The sequence below is a fragment of the Equus caballus genome, chromosome 6 (assembly GCF_041296265.1).
Source record: "Equus caballus isolate H_3958 breed thoroughbred chromosome 6, TB-T2T, whole genome shotgun sequence".
NCBI classification, from domain to species: Eukaryota; Metazoa; Chordata; class Mammalia; order Perissodactyla; family Equidae; genus Equus; species Equus caballus.
The window spans coordinates 63,735,204-63,752,663 of NC_091689.1; the positions used below are offsets into that span (position 1 = coordinate 63,735,204).

Genomic DNA, 17,460 nt, shown 5'->3' on the forward strand with positions numbered 1-17,460 from the left:
GTAAAGGGTAATCTTAGTGCCCTCAAGATGCCTTCTCAGGCTCTGTTGTAACAATTGATTACAGTTAAGGCTAATAACTGTTTTCTGTGATGATGGAAATACTATAATCCAGCACTTTCTCATACTTTAGTATGCATTGGAATCAGCTGACCCATATTATACCTGATTGTTGGCCCGGTCTCACCACCTTGATTCAGTACTTCTGGAGTGGAGCCTGATAATTTGCATTTCTAACGAGTTTCCAGGTCATACTGATACTAATGGTGAGGCCAACGTGATGGGCACCCTTTGAGAACCTATTATGTTAATTATGTTAATTCTGATAACACATTGTGATTAGGGGGCAGCACATATTGTCATGTTCTTACAAAGAATTTGGCTGGCATAGGAGTCAAGCAAATTTTTTTTTTTTTTTTTTTTGAGGAAGATTAGCTCTGAGCTAACTACTGCCAATCCTCCTCTTTTTTTGCTGAGGAAGCCTGGCCCTGAGCTAACATCCTTGCCCATCTTCCTCTACTTTATACGTGGGACGCCTACCACAGCTTGGCTTGCCAAGTGGTGCCATGTCCGCACCTGGGATCCGAGCCGGTGAACCCCAGGCCGCCGAAGCAGAACGTGCACACTTAACCGCTGTGCCACCGGGCCGGCCCCAAGTCAAGCAAATTATTGATACTGACTACCAAATCTCCAAATGCATTTAATCTCAGAGTAAACTCCCTTTTAAGGTCAGTGGGAGGTGAGTGTAATTTGGAAGCCTAGACTATAGGAAGGCTAAAGGGAAAAGGGAAAGATAGTGGGATAGAAAAAAAAGTGAAGAAAGAGCAGGGCATCCATGATCTCAGGATGCTGGAGAAGTTTCCAAAGGAAGTCTAAGTCCTGTGGCTTTTACTCAGCTGTTGATCTCCAGCTGTCAGGTGATATTTACTAGTGATCTGCTTAAAGAAAACTTCAAGCCCAAAGAGTGGCAAAACTTGCTGGATTTCATATAGGGTTAGGATGTACTGATGACTTAAAAAACATGACTGAAATGTTTCATGATTAATCACGAAGCAAGATAACACAAGTTAACTGTGAAGGTAAGGCAAACATATAAAGAAATCTAATCTTACTAATAATCAAAGAAATGCAGGGGGCCAGCCAGGTGGCGCAGTGGTTAAGTTTGCACGTTCCTCTTCAGAGGTCCAGGGTTCACTGGTTCGGATCCCGTGTGCGGATCTATGCACTGCTTGTCAAGCCATGTTGTGGCAGGCGTCCCACATATAAAGTAGAAGAAGAGGGGCACGGATGTTAGCTCAGGGCCAGTCTTCCTCAAAAATAAATTAATTAATTAATTAATTAATTTTTAAAAAGAAATGCAAGTAAAGAGAATATGCCATTTTGCCCACCAGTTTAACAAAGATTTAAAAGAATGACTCTGTCCCATGTTGTCAGGACAGGTGGAGAAATAGGTGCTCTCATACGTTGTTGATAGTAGTACAAGTTGGCACAGTTTTTCCAAGAGCAATTTAGGAGTGTGTGTCAAATCCTTAAAAACATGCAATCTATTTCAGCTAGTAATGTAACTTCAAGAAAAATAACCAATCATAAGTCTAATATATATGTAGAAAGTTGTTTATGATAGTGATAAATATAAGTAACCTAAATATTTAAAAATAGAGGGTTGGACAAATAAATTACAATACTTCCATACACGAGAATCCTAAATAGTGACTCAAAATTATAATTTGATAAATATTTGACAAGAGAAATATTTATATGTATTTGTTTCCAATAATAGACCATAGATTCATATATTTAGTATAATCCCATATTTGTCAAGAACTAAAAACTTCATAGGAAAAAGTTGGGAAGAATATATTCCAATGATTATCTCTGCATGATGGTTTTAACTTTTTGTTCTCTTTTCTTATGAATGTTCTCATTTTTCTAAAGTATTTGTTTGACTATATAATAAAAATTTCAATAATCCGTACATATAATGCAGTGAAGGCAAAAGGAAAAACAATTTTTATAACAAATGGAAAGGAAAAGAAAAAATGTGGGGAAAGTTAATACAAAATATAAGAACAGAAACTCAGAAATACTGATGGGTGTGTATCTAGGAATAGAAAGAATGATGTATGAGTTATTCTGCTCACTACCTTCTGACAGACATCTCACATTGAACCACAATGAGATGTAAGACAAATTTAGAGAATTATGGCTGCTCCAGAGAGATAATCTAAGGATTTGTCATTTAGAAAGATTAAGTAACAAAATTTAACTATAGTATAGAGACTCTTGGAAAAGAAATGGTTGAAATTTTAATATGTTTATTTGGGGGGTTAGAACCAGAGTTTGGGGACTGGACAGAGGTCTGTGTAGGGGGCTCCTCAAATTTCCTGAGTAAAATGCTCACAGTAGTTAGTCTAGGTTCAACTTGGTTTTCCATGAGAAAGGGAAAATAACACCATCGTGTCCCAAAGGATTAATTGCTCTTGCCTCTTTCTTTCCAATCCTTCAAGGCGCACGGTCTTGCTACGTCCCTGTGTCCACTTATCACTGCAAACTATGTGGACTTCCCACCCCTAATTATAGTTGCTGTACATCACCACCTATTTCTTCATGCACATTTTCTTTTTCATGTTAGATTAAAAGGTTGGGGAAGGTGGAGGTAACGCCTTATGTTTCTTTTCTACTACCCTAACTTGGACTCCAAATAGTTGCTGAATCAATAGATGGTTTTAAAATTCAGAAAGAACTACCTGAATGGGGAAGTACAGAGCACATCTGAAAAATTAGCCAAGATTTAGTCTGGCAAAGAGCCCCAGCTCATTGGGTTTGTCTTTTGGCTGCAGGGAAGGAGGGAATAGTGGATCAAATGACAGCATCGAGGACTCTGTTTTTGAACAGGACAGCATAAAATCAGGTGGAACAAGTATGTATGTGTTTCTTCACGGTTGTTCTGCCACTTTCCTGTGGTTTGGAGAAATGGAGTTATCATGAGTCTCCTGTATGTTTCAGCCAAGATGGCGGCAGATGTAATAGCGTCTGCATCCGGGAGCTTCGAGGCTTTGGGTGAAGACATGTCTAAAGGAGTCTTGTAAGCGTTCTTACTTGTAGCGCTCTCTCAAGTGCCTCAAGTTTTGTTATTTATTTTTATTATTTCATAGATCTACATATTTTGCTTATGATAAAGTCACTTAGCTCTTTTGTGTGTGTGGTAAAGCTAACAATTTATTTTGAACTATTAACTATTCTATCCCAATTACATTAGAGCTAGTTTCACTAGGAACACAAATTATATGACGAGTATTATATAAATTAACGTTTTCTCACTCATGAAACCTTTCTCCTTCAGTGACTCCATGTGTTTTCATGGAAAACAAGTTCCATTTAAAGCAGTTATGACATTGACCTTAACCTCTTTGGGGGGTTATCTTTAAAGGACTTCTTTGATAGATTCTTTTCGATATCAATGAGAAAAGCTGTTTTCTGCTAAATGTGTGAGTTTTAGATGTTAAAGAGAGGTGATGCTGTCTCTGACTTAGTTTATCTTTCCCACTTCGGATTTACCCTTGCAAAGAGGTGGAATAGGAACCATGTACCCAACCAGTGCTGAGCACTGGAATAAAACGGCATGAAACACACAGTCCAGGCTCTCAAAAGGCTTATGTTCTGGGGCCAGCCTGGTGGCGAAGCAGTTAAGTGTGCACGTTCTGCTTCAGCAGCCCGGGGTTTGCCAGTTCAGATCCTGGGTGCGGACATGGCACCACTTGGCAAGCCATGCTGTGGTAGGAGTCCCACATATAAAAAGTAGAGGAAGATGGGCACAGATATTAGCTCAGGGCCAGTCTTCATCAGCAAAAAGAGGAGGATTGGTGGCAGATGTTAGCTCAGGGCTAATCTTCCTCGGAAAAAAAAGGCTTATCATCTAATGTCAGGGGCAAGACTCACAAACATTAGTGAGCTATAGAAAATATTAAGAAAGATGAGTACTAAATTGAGCTACAATAAAAAAGCCCCTCAGAATTGCTTCCCAGTTTAAAGGCCTATTAGGACCTGCCAAGATCCCTTGACTAAAAGAGTAGTGTGTCAGTTTGTTTCAGGATCTCCCATAACCTGGGCAGAAATAGGAACTCTGCAGTGTAGACAGAGGTAAACGTTAGGAGTGAAGTGGAAAGGAATAAACAACAGCTGTGGAAGGTGACTTCAGAACTGGCAGATGCTGAATACCTGGCAATTTTTTTTTTTTTTTAGGAAGATTAGCCCTGAGCTAACATCTGCTGCTAATCCTCCTCTTTTTGCTGAGGAAGACTGGCCCTGAGCTAACATATGTGCCCATCTTCCTCCACCTTATATGTGGGACGCCTGCCACAGCATGACTTGACAAGCAGTGTGCAGGTCCATACCCAAGATCTGAACTGGCAAACCCTGGGCTGACGAAGCAGAACATGTGAACTCAACCCCTGCTCCACTGGGCCGGCGCCAATACCGGGCAATTTTGGAAACATCTCTGATGCTATTGTAATAAAGGGCTGAATACGTATTTATAGTATAAATGAACTTCCATTTATGAGGATGGAAGAGGATAAAGTAGTAAATCTCACAGGAATATTTAAGCCTGTTTGGGCTTAGCCATATGCTTTATTTTGATTGGAAGAAATTAGAGATGTTGAAGATTTTTCTCCTTCATTCTTTCTCCTGCAGAGAGGTGTCTGATTTGATTACCTATATAGCAGACCTGCATTTCAACAAGCGGAAGTTGGAGGAGGAAAATAATAAGTTTAAATTGGCATTAGAAACCTTGGAAGAAGCTAACAGCCAGTTATCAGAGGACGGCACTGAGCTGCGCCTTCGGATAAAAAGGTGAGCCACAGTGGGGTGCTGCATGCTGGGGGCTTTCAATTCTTCTTTCATTTCTTTAAATTGTTTTTCATCAACGTATAATTCGTATTGCATAAAATTCACCCTTTTAAAGTATACAATTCAGGGTTTTTTAGTATATTCATAAGGTTATCCAACTACCACCATGATCTAATTCCAGAACATTTTCATCACTCCAAAAAGAAATCGCATACTGATTATCAGTCACTCCCCATTTCCACCTTTCCTCAGCCACTGGCAACCACTATTCCTATCACTATGGATTTGACTATTCTGGATATTTCATATAAATGGAGTCATACAATAGGTGATCGTTGTGTCTAGTTTCTTTCACTTAGCATAATGTTTTCAAGGCTCATCCATATTGTAACATATATCACTACTTCATTCTTTTTCATGGCAGAATAATATTCCATTGTATGGATGTGCTCCATTTTGTTTATCCATTCTTCAGAGGCTGGACATTTTGATTACATCCGCTTTTTGGCTCTTATGAGTACTGTTGCTATCAACATTTGTGTACAAGTTTTTGCGTGGACTTGTGTTTTTAGCTGTCTCGGGTGTACACCTAGGAGTGGAACTGCTGAGTAGCAACTTATACTGAGCATTCTGAGGAACTGCTAAACTGTTTTCCAAAGCAGCTGTACCAATTCACGTCCCCACCAGCGATGCTGGTCAGTTCTTTTCTAGAGATGATGTTCTCTATGTCATTCAGGGTAGTCTAGATAAGACCAGTATGCCCGTGGGCCAAGTGTGGATCTAGCCAAAGAATTCTGTGGTTCAGCTGAACTCTTACTCTATGCAAAGTCCCATGCTGAGTATTATAAGAGACTCATTGATGAGTCAGATTTAAAATGTGCCCCCAGTGTACCTGTAGCCTAGAAGGATGATAGGAAAATTTGTGACCTTAACTTAAGATAGAAAGGGATAAAGAACCTAGGAGACATACCAGGTAAAGGGTCCAATAGTAGTAAAATGGGTTTCAGGGAGATGCTCCAGCATCAGGAAAAAAGCAACAAGGTTCTCACAAAGTCTGCCTTTACAGATGTTGTAGGTGCTAGAATTCTGAACAGAAAAGGTCTAAGTTAACTTGAAAAGACAGTAAAGCATCTAACTATGGACTCCTACCCTCATAATTTTTGACTGGCCAGTCCAACCTCCAAACCAACCTATAAAACTCAAAAAATATGCTTAACTAAAGCTCTCTCCATTCCACAATTGGCTTATTTATTATTTATTTGAAATATAGTTATTCAGAATTTCTTTAAAAAAACTCTGCCTTGGATGAAAGTGCCGGTCGGGGCTTTTGGTTGCAAGCTCTAGAAGCTGATTGCGGTGACTGGAGCTGACTCTGGTTAACTTAAGTAGTGAAGAAACGTACTAGAAGGGAATTGGGTAACTTACAGAATAGAGAGAAAGGCTAGAAAATTCGGATGGGCAGCCAGAATGCCAGTGTCAACAAAATTAAGCCTTCGAGTCCTTCTCTTTCCTCCTTCCGCTAATCCTTCAGGAAGAGCCTCTGTTTCCTGTCAGTGCTCACAGGCTGTTTTTGGTACTGTGCAGTTGTCCCGTCATAGTAGAATTTGCCTTTTATATTAACAGTGCCCTCCTTAACGGGAGGAACGGTGTCTTTTCCATCCCGGCTACCCTAGTGCTTAGTAGAATGTCTACCATAGAATAGCTCTCCCTTCCTTCCGGTTGCCAGCAAGCCAGAAATCTTTGTCTCCTTTTTCTTCCTCGGCCTTCACTTCTAAGTCAAATAGCAGGTCCTGTTAATTTTACCTACCTTATATCTCTCAAGTAGAGTTACTTCTTTCCATTCCTGTGTCTGCCACATAGTTCAAGTCAACATCAACTTTCACCTGGGTCGCTACAGTGGTCTCCTGATTCAGCTCCCTGCCTTTTCCCAAACTTATGCCACACCAGCAGGAATACTCTTCCTGCATGTCAGTCTGACCACATGATGCCCCTGCTTCAAACACTTCAGTCGATCCCTATCGATTCAGGATAAAACCCAAATTCCTTCATCTGGTTTGCAAAGCCCATCATGATGGGGTCTCTGTTGCCTTCTCTCTCCTTCCCAGTGTTCACTCTGGCTCCAACAATATCTAACTACTTGCAGCCCTTCAGTGAGCTGCTGTTCTCTCTCCCTCTTTCTCATTATCTGAGCTATCTGCCTTTTACACTGTGTCTCCAGAACTCGGGTTCACTCCAAGCTTGGTTCTTAACACACTGTATTGTAATAATGATTATCTGTTTACCCTAGTAGACTATAAACTCCAGGAAGGTAGACTTCTCATGACTGGGTTCACTTTTGTCTTCTTCAATGCCTAGCATAATGCCTGGCACAGAGTTGGAGCTCAATAAATACTTGTTGAATGATCAATGTTAGTAAGGAAAAAAATTGCACCCTCTTTGAGACCCTGCTCAGAAAGCAGTTTATAATTTAGTGGGAGCACAAACAGGTAATTTCATGATATGGATTACTGTAATATATTTAATCGGTTTCCTTTTGTTGGCCATTTAGGTTGTTTCCAATGCTTTGTTGTTGTAAACAATGATATAACAAACTTTTTAAATAAAATATATCATTTAGAGACAATTTGCAATTATTTATTGGTTTAGTTGTCATCTCCCTCACTAGTATGTAACCTCTATAAAGGCAAGGACCATGTCTGTTTTGTCCACCATCATACGCCCCCTTGCAGGGTATAGCACCTGAAACATGGTATTAATCAGTAAATATTTGTGGAATTGCATTAACTAATGTCAGATCTTATTAGCAGAAGGAGAGAACTGTGTGATTCAGCCAATGATGGATTTCAATGGAAGTCTCCAAATCTTTATCTTCAGGAATATGTTTGTTTCCTTCTATCCTTTTTCCCCACCACACTCCCCCCAAATCCCTTCCTTCTCCAAGGACTGTGAAAGATCATGGGTATATTTTTGCTATTGTTGGCATCTGGTTTGAGTTTTCAGTGGTTTTCAACTTGGGTCCAAAAATAGTTCTTGGCTTTACATAGCATCTTTGACAGTTATATTTGAGGTTTTGCTCATTGCCTTCTCCCCCACCCCCACAGTGCCCACCAGGCTATTATGAGAACAAATCTGTTAAAAGAAGAACTGGAGGAACTGAAAATTAGTATGAATGCTTCAGAAGAGCAGAAGACCATGCTTGTAGCGCGGAACAAACAATTAGTGAGTCATCCAAGTACTTTGAAATTGGCATATAGTTTACATAACTGAACTCCAAAGAGGGTTTATTTGGAGGCGAAAATCAGAAGTCGGTAGGCTGATAAATGAATTGGTAACACCTTAGAAAAGTAAATACAGGTGGGATAAAATCTTTTCAAAGAAGATTAAGATTCTTTACAAATTAGTCATATTCACAATGGTTTATGAAGATCTGAAAGATCTCTGGAGTAGCTCCTGAAGCTGACAGGTGAATTCGTAAATACCTAATGCTGAAAACCACTTGAATTTTCTAAAAAAAAATTCTTGGTCTAACTTTCACCTTTTTCTTAGATTTTAAAAAAATCAGTTCTGTCAGTACTTACAGATGACTGAGAAGTTCTGTAAATCAATCCTTATACTAAATAAGACAGGCTTGTAATTTTTAGAGCAAAGCATTGCTTAGACTAGGCTTTGACTCAACCACCAGAGAAGTAATCATTTTTATTGAGAATGTCCAAACTAGTATTCAGAGCTTTAGTAATAATCTTCAAAATCCTGGTATATTCCAGCAGTATATTAGCTTGGCTGGGGTGGTGGAGATCAGCTGAAAGTCATTCAGACTAATTTATTTTTAAGTCTAAGTCATCAGACCTGGGCTCTAGGCTTGTGTCACTCATTTGTGACGTCCCACAACCAACGCATAGCTCTTGACTCAATAGTAATTTGTGGAGACTAGACTCATTGAGTGTCAGGATGACTCTGCAAGTCTCTGTGAAAGCATTACAGGAAAGACTAATTTGGGACCACTGAGGAGCTTCTAGCGGAGGCAATGGAAAGCAATGATCAAGAGCCCACCCTTGGGAGTCAGCCTACCTGCATTGAAGTCCTGACTCTGAAGGCTGTGTAACTTTAGGCAAAGCACATAACCTCTTTAAGCATCAGTGTCCTCGTATGTAAAATGGAGATGACAATACTACCTACCCTGGGGCTGGGAGGGTTAAATGAGTTAATGAGTGTAAAGCAGTCAATGCCCTCTTTCCTACTGGGGCAAATAATGCTAGCTGCTGCTATTAAAAATGCAGAGTCCTAGATATGTAATCCTAATCCTTTGCATTTTGTAGTGTTTTACAATTTCAAAAGGATTTTTAATATTTAATTTCGTTGGTCATCATATAAATGCTGTGAGGTAGAATCAGAAATTGCTATTCTTCATTAAAATAATTAAAAGAGTTATAGGCAAAATCCAGAGGTCTTTTTGATTGTTCAAAATCGTCTAATAAATGACAGAGCTAGAATTGAACTCAGGTCTTCTGATTCCAATTATGTAGTGTGTGTTCCTTCATTCTTGTCCCAGTGACATCCTAACTTGAGATGTTTTCCCTTTATTTTTATATTATAAAGATAATACTTGTTCAGTCTGTAAGAATAAGGAAATGCATATTAACAAAGAAAAAATAAAATTCCACAAAATCTTTACCCTGTCCTATCCACAAGATTTACTGTTAACATTTTGGCATATATCCTGTCCTGGAATGTTTTTTCTTCTAATGGTTCTGAATTTGGGGCTCTTCATTATAAAGTAGTTTTTAATATTTGTATGTTCTGGTAATGTTGAATCTGGGACTATCCACAGCTTCAAGTAGAAAGCTAGAACTCTTTGTGATTTCAAGTTGCGGTTTAAATAGATGAGTTCACACGACTGCTTTGAGTGGATGGTGGTAAAGTAGCAGGGAGGGAGCCAGGCTGTTCCTTTTTTGTTTTTTTCTGTCCCTCCCTAGCTGTCATAATTCAATTGAGTTAAGGACGAGAGGGACTTCTCACAGATCCCAAGAAACTGGAAGCCAAAGGCTTAACCCCATATTGAGAACGTTTACAGACTAGCCTTGTTGTGATGTGTTAATGCCATATTTAACGCTGATAAAGGGAAAGAATGTTGATAGCCTTGGAGATAAATACATGGTATTTTCATAAAGTTCTCAAATACTTTTAAATTACTTTTCCCTTAATGATTCAGGAGACAGAAAACCGGGCTCTGATTCTTAAGATTCGGATTCTCCAAGAAGAGGTATGTTAAAATTGTTAAACACGGGCACAGATAAACCTATGGAAATCACAGTCGTGGGTCCTGACCCTGAGTTAAATAGAAATCATGTGAATATTTAGGCTCCTGTGGGCCGAAGACCAGGTTGCTTTGTCAAATGACAAGTGAGGAAGAGTGGGTAGGATTTTCATGTCTGGACAGAAATACGTTATTGCCTTTGTAATTCTCCATGGGAGAAACGGGATTTAATAAATTCAGATTTAAGATGAAATGAAATTAACCTGTCTAAAAAATATACAGATCAAGAAGGAAAGTGTAGACATTAATAATTTTCCATTATTCTACTGAACTAGGTGGCAAAAGTCTTGAGTCTGACAGCCAGATCTTAAACTCACTGAAAGTCTGACCTTGGAAAAACCATTTATCTTTTTTGGGTTAGTAATACCTAATTCCCTACATTATTTTGGAGATTAAGATAATGCATGTGAAGCCATTTGGTTAACCATGAATGTACCTCATATATATTAGGCAATGTTAATAAAATCTCTTAAAAAAAGAATAATTCTATATAATATTTTTCTTAAGCCACAGAATTAAAGCATTGAAAGAACAAGTAACAAAGCTACTAGTAAGTTACTATTTTGGTGGGAAATTCTCTATAGGTACCTTTTGAATGTCAAGTATCATGCATGATTTTTTATTTGGGCTTTATATAAGCTTACTGGAGGTATTTTTATCCAAAATATGGATCACATGGACATTAAAAACATTTCATTGTGGGTTGGAAAGGAACAATTAAAGATTGGGGGGGGGACCCCTACATTAGATTCAGGCGTGTTGTATCTACAAGGTCAGGTTTTTGTGAAACTAGTGCTTTACTATTAAGCTCCCCATGTAAGATATTTTTCTCCTCATATTTAACATGATTGACCAGCATCAAAGAATTGTACCAAACCAATTTAGAATTAAGACAGAAGGAAGATGATTTGGAACCCTTCATCATGAGATAGCACTACAATGATTGATGTACATTAGAAAACACATATGAATGATACTGGTAACTAAGATTCCTTTAGGAGGTAAAAATCTGATGCATTGTGAAGAGTAACAGCTCAGTGGTTTGGCTAGTTACTTGCTCTCATTCATTCATTCATTCATTTAGCACATATTCACTGGGAGACCTCTATGTGCTAGGCAGTACTCTAGGTGTTGAGGGTACAAGCTTAAGCAAAATAGCCCATGTGGAACTAGCATGTTAGATGGTGGTTAGTGCTGTGGAGAAAAGAAAAGCAGAAGACAGAATTGTGGGGGAATGCAATTTAAACTAAGGTGGTTAGGAAAAGTAGCGCTACGAAGTTAATCATTTGGTTGAAAACTGGAAAGGAGGTTTATCTGTGGAAGAGCATTTCAGGCAGAAGAAATAGCAAGTTCAAAGTCCTCAGGCTGTAGCCTGCCTGCTACTTTTGAGGGACAGCAAGGCCAGCATGGCTGGAGCAGAGGGAACAAGTGGCAAGAGGTGCGGCAGAGAGCTGCAGAGAGCCAGACCCATGGGGTCATGTGTAGGCATTGTATGGACTCTACCTGTTTACACTGAGTGTGATGGGAGCTGTTGGACGGTCTTGAGCAGAAGAGTAACATGATCTAATTTCCATTTTAACCAGGTAACTCTGGCTGTTGGGCTTAGAATTGACTATAGTGGCCCAAGGGGAGAAGCAGGGAGACGAATCAGGAAGCCCTTAATAATCCAGGCAAAAACTGATGGAGGTTTAGACCAAAGCAGTAGCAGTAGAGGTGGAACGAAGTGTTCAGGTCATCAAATGCTTTATAACATATTCAAAGGTATTTATTATCTATTCAGGTAGTATCGAAGTTCTCATCTAATTCTTTCTGATGTCTCAGTGAAATACCAAGCAAAGTCATCAGCTGAGAGTGAGGATGTTGGAGGAGGTCTTGGAAGTTCAAGGAGAGAGAGGAACAAAATAGATTAGGACTTGGCAAATGTTCTGTGAAGGACCTGATAGTAAACGTTTTTAGGCTTGCCTGTCTAAAAGGCCTTTGTTGCAACCACTCACTGCTGCCATTGTAGTGTGCAAGCAGCCATAGACAATATGAAAACAAATGAGCACAGCTGTGTTCTAATAAAACTTTATTCACAAAGCCAGGTGGTCAACCAGAGTTGGCCTGTGGAGATGGGAAGTTGGTGTAGTTTGAAAATCCCTGATTTAGGCAAATGGCCGTGTGAATGGACTAGGATTATATGATATGATCACCAGTAAACATTGAAGTTAAAAGTTATGAATTTCACGTGTGACCTGTTGATTCATTTGTATTTTTCTTTAACAATGTTTATCTGAAAGAGTGCTGGCATGGAGTGGGTGGCAAACTGGAATCAAGCAAATACTGAGAAGTAGGGGAGAGGCAAGGGAATTGGAGGGATGTGGAAGAGAGTGATTTTTATGATTGGCCATGGAAGAATGTAAGCTGTGTCGGGAGGGGGCTGAGTTCATGGGAAGGTGGAAGGATAATGAGAAGGTGATAGGATCAATTTATTGCAGGCGTTAGTGGGGATTGAGGGTTTGTCGGTGCTCAAAGAAGTAATCAGGAAAGATAAGAAGTGGTGGTTGAAGAATGAGATGCTTGCCGTTAAGATAAGGGAGGCATCACAGTTGCTGGTAATGACAAGTTTGAAGGTATGACTAGGAAGTGAGGGTGAAATGGAAGATAAGAAGGGACTACTGAGAGTATCCCTGGATGGTCATGTTAAATGTATCATGTTATTCTTTGGATAAAGTCTTAAATTTTGTCCCTTAGTTTAAAGTGTACCACAATGTTAATGATGAAAAGACTTTGTAATGTTCTTTTAACTTTTTGCTCTAAATCTAAGAATACGATCTTCTTTTACATTAGAATACTAAGAATATTATGGATATATATAAATTGGAAAAGAAGATAGAGGAATTGTCTAAAACTGAGACAGAGCACCAAGTAAGCACTTCCCAAATACTGGTAAAATATTTTCTTCCATCAAACTAATTTTACTCTATAAAGATGTATATGACTCATTGACACAATAAACTTTGATTATGAATTTTGAAATCTGTACTCCTCAAGATGTCTGAATTATATAAAAGGCAGTTTCTGGTTTTTTTTAATTTAACGCCTTACTGATATATAATATTCGTGCTGTTAAATTCACTCACTTGGAGTATACAAGTCAGTGGTTTTTAGTATATTCACAGAGTTGGGCAACTATCACCAAAACCAATTTTAAAACATTTTTATCATCGCAAAAGAAATTCCTGTAACAGTCACTCCCCATCCTCCCTACCCGCTGCCAACCCCAACCCTAGACAATCGCTAATCTAATCTACTTTCTGTCTCTATAGATTTACCTGTTCTGGACATTTCATGTAAATGGAATCATACACATTATGTGGTCTTTTGTGACTGGCTTCTTTCACTCAGCGTGTTTTCAAGTTTCATCCACGTTATAGCGTATATCAATACTTCATTTCCTTTTATCGCTCAATAATATTCCATTGTATGGGTCTACCACATTTTGTTTATTCATTCATTAGTTGATGGACATTTGGGCCATTTCTACTTTTTTAGTATTATGAGTAATGCTGCTATGAACGTTCATGTACGAGTGTTTGTATGTGCATATGTTTTCATTTCTTTTGAGTATATACCTAGGGAGGACTTACTGGGTCATGTGATAACTATACATTTAACCTTTTGAGGAACTGCCAGACTGTTTTCCAAAGTGGCTCTACCATTTTACGTTTCCACCAGCTGTGTATAAGACTCCAAATTTCTCTACATCCTTGCCAACTCTTGTTATTATTTATATTTTTTATTATAGTGGCAATTTCTAACTTAACAGTATCTGATTTTGTAAATCCCTGTCAGGAAAGATTTCAGCTATTGTACCTTCTTAAGATGGAAAATGAGGAGAGATGGGAAAATCTATCCTTGACTGAATTAAGGGACGATGCCTTACAAAAATGATTTTTATCTATTTTGCATCTAAAAAGTCTATACTTAGTATGTATTTTTGTTATATCTGCCATACATTCTCATCAGGATACAAAGGCAGTTATTAATGAATTTAAAAATTTGTGTCATGCTTATTGTTATCTCTAATGGTTTTTTTTTTTTTTAAGATTTTGTTTTTACTTTTTCTCCCCAAAGTCCCTCAGTACATAGTTGTATATTTTAGTTGTGGGTCTTTCTAGTTGCGGCATGTGGGATGCCACATCAGCGTGGCCTGATGAGTAATGTCATGTCTGCACCCAGGATCCCAACCGGTGAAACCCTGGGCCGCCGAAGCAGAGCGTGCAAACTCAACCACTTGACCATGGGGCTGGCCCCTCTAATGGTTTATTTGAGCAGTGTTTTTTGTTGTAGTATACGTTTGAAATGATGATGGACTTAAATTTCATGTCTATACATGAAATTTTTAAGTTTCCTAGCAGACATCCAAATTCCTTGTGTATATCTACATATACATATATTATAGCAGTTATAATTTAGACATTAAAATTAATTTTATTCTAGGAATGATTGTCTTTGGAAAACACGACTGTCATAAACTAGTGGAAAGAGCCAGAAAACATGGGTTCAAATCCTGTCTTCTCTACTTAAAAGCTTTATAACCTCAAGCAAGTAGTTAACCTCTTTAAGTCTCAATTTTCTCACCTACTAAATGGGTATGATATTTTCTAACTAATCCACAAGCTTGTTGGAAATTCATATGAGATGATTATGTGAAAATACCTTTAGAACTATAAAGGGATACCAAATATATATGATTATGATAATGATTGTACTTCTGACTATGCTGATTATGTTTCTAGGTTTTCAATTCAATGTACATATTTATCAATTGTATTGTATTTAGAAGCCAATGCCAACAAGCTTGCTTTTGTTTTGAATAAACTGATAAAGCCTTAATATTTATTTTGCTAAAAGAAATCATGAACATTTTTAAACGATATTTTTAAAAGAAGAAGAGCCTTCTATATGTCCACAGAGAGTCTGTTCATGTCCTATCAAGATTTTCATTTTCACTAAGAAAATGAAGACTCCGTGTCTCCTTAGTATATGAAGTGTGAAGGGCCCTTGGCTGGAGCTGGAGACTCATATTCTAGGCTCAGTTCTGTCACTTGCCATGTGTGACATTGGGCAAGTCTCTGAATGGTGCTGAGCCTCCATTTCCTCACTGGTAAAGGAAGGACAATGACTCCGGCCTCCAGGGTTGTTGTGAGGCTGATGTGAAAGTTCTTTATAAAGTGAAAAACATATGCATGTTAAAGGCGCTTCAGAAACTTGTCTCAATATTGAAATGATTCTGTGGCACTGTCCTTTCCCAAAGCAGTGTCTCAGTGGCCTTCCCTAAATTTGTTACTTTTCAGATGCAGTTACACACGTATGAGAACGCTTTACTTAGTAAAGACGCAAGTTTGCAGAAGGTTGGTACTGTCCCTTCCCATGAAGTCCCGTGGGATTGGCTAGCTCTCTACATGTCATAAAGGAGATGTTCATTTGTGTAACTTCACCCCTGTTAAAGTAACTGATTCTAAATTTTGACACAAGACTTTCCTTTATAGTACTTCACAGAAATGTTCTTCTGAATGAAGAATACTGACTTCTTTATCAAGGATAAGTTTTAGCATATCCTCTCTAAATTCTGGTGGTGTTCATCCGTTTATACAACAAATATCAGTGCGCCAATTTACCAGTTACTGGCTAGATACTGGCGATGCAGTTCTAATTCATAACAATACCAGTGAGTATGTAGTCATTCATTTTAGGGAAGAAGAGTATATTCCCAAATTATTTTCTACCTTGCTTGTTTGATTGTGAAATAGCTAGACAGCTAGATAGCTAGATAATCTTTCTATTTATCCTTGTATCGTGTGACCATAGCCTATCAGGTAACAAAGGATGCCAGTTACAGAAATGCTGATTATGGTGGCTTTAAGAGACCCAAGAAGGACACAGCCTCAGTTAGTAAACTTCCACATTCCAAGACAGGGAAGTGAAGCAAGAGCAATATTTCTTCTTTTCCTTTCCCTGCATTTATGAAGTTGCAAAGGAGTCATTCATGGCTTGTGGACATTGACAGGGGTACTGAATATTGTACCAACTTTATCTCTTCATTGTGGGTGTCCTCTGTCTCTGTGTAGTGATGTTGTGGTAGTGGTGGCTGCTCACTTCGTCCATAACTCTGGTATTTCCACCACTTTGCACTTCTGCTCAGCATTCAAAGGTATTGATTGAGCGCTTCCCGTGTGCCAGGCACCGTGCTAGTCATGGGATAAAATTACAGGTCACACACTGACCGTACCCTCTGGTCTTGCAGTACAAAACTATGATTTTAACAGAGATATTGTTTAAACTGTATAAAATTGGATGCCTTAATAATTCCTTTGTCATTTGCAGGTAAAGACTGATTTTTTTCCTTCATGTATCATGTTAATAAATATAGTTTTGACTTTCGCTCAAGAATTACGTTTCAGGCTTTGATTCCATTGGGCCCGGCAAACACAGAACATAATCACACCAATTAGATATAACTGCCTTGCTGTCCTTTGCTTTTTGTGTGGTTTTAGCTATAAACACAGACTGGTTCAGTTTGAAAATAGTGAGATTGGTAGAAGGTCTCGTGATCATTGGGCATTACAATTCTTCTGTAGCTCAGATTGGTAGTCTAATAAATATGATTTGGTGGACTCATACATCTATGTGTGATTAGTTCTCTCTTCTGCTTTTCAGAAGGATTTAAGTATAGAAGAACTTAAGTCAACCATCATTGAATATGGAAGCATTATAGAGGTATACCATAATCTCAGAGTTTGCAAGGTGGGCTTGTTAAATGCAAATGTAAATCCCCCACCAGAGTAACATGTACAGCCTACTGTTGTATGTGATTCCAGAATTTACGAGGGGATAAAAGCAAACTGGCTCATGAGTTACAGCACTTGCAACAGGAACTCGTCATGTAAGTACAGAGCTACTCCTCATCAGCCTTCTCTCCTGTGCCTCCCCTACATTACTGACCTACTGAGCCATACGCAGTTCTTTGAATGTGCCACATTCTTTTCTTCTGTACCTCAGTAAGTGATATTTTCTCTGCTTTTTCTCTAAGAGAACTTTTTCACAAGTTTTCCGTGACCCTCGCTTGCCTCACTCTTACCTTGAGATGAAGTAATCCTTTTGAGTGCATGTATGGCATGTTGTTCTGACCTCTTTCCTAACACACATCGTCCTATATTATAATTGTTTGTTTCTACATACGTGTAGTATGCTAGTCCAGGAGTCCACAAGAGCCACTCAGATAACAAAAACGAGTAAGACCAGGGGGGTGGGGCACA

General features: G+C 38.7%; 1 protein-coding gene across 1 annotated transcript in view; it reads left to right on the top strand.

Moving 5' to 3' along the window:
• Positions 1 to 17,460, top strand: part of IRAG2 (inositol 1,4,5-triphosphate receptor associated 2) — a 94,168-nt gene that overhangs the window by 16,116 nt on the left and 60,592 nt on the right. Inside the window, exons 6-14 of the mRNA XM_070270082.1 lie at positions 2,838 to 2,917; positions 3,004 to 3,082; positions 4,690 to 4,848; positions 7,947 to 8,064; positions 10,055 to 10,105; positions 12,989 to 13,066; positions 15,499 to 15,555; positions 16,862 to 16,921; positions 17,023 to 17,087. Coding sequence (XP_070126183.1) covers positions 2,838 to 2,917; positions 3,004 to 3,082; positions 4,690 to 4,848; positions 7,947 to 8,064; positions 10,055 to 10,105; positions 12,989 to 13,066; positions 15,499 to 15,555; positions 16,862 to 16,921; positions 17,023 to 17,087 — 747 coding nt within the window. The remainder of the gene's footprint in view (positions 1 to 2,837; positions 2,918 to 3,003; positions 3,083 to 4,689; positions 4,849 to 7,946; positions 8,065 to 10,054; positions 10,106 to 12,988; positions 13,067 to 15,498; positions 15,556 to 16,861; positions 16,922 to 17,022; positions 17,088 to 17,460) is intronic.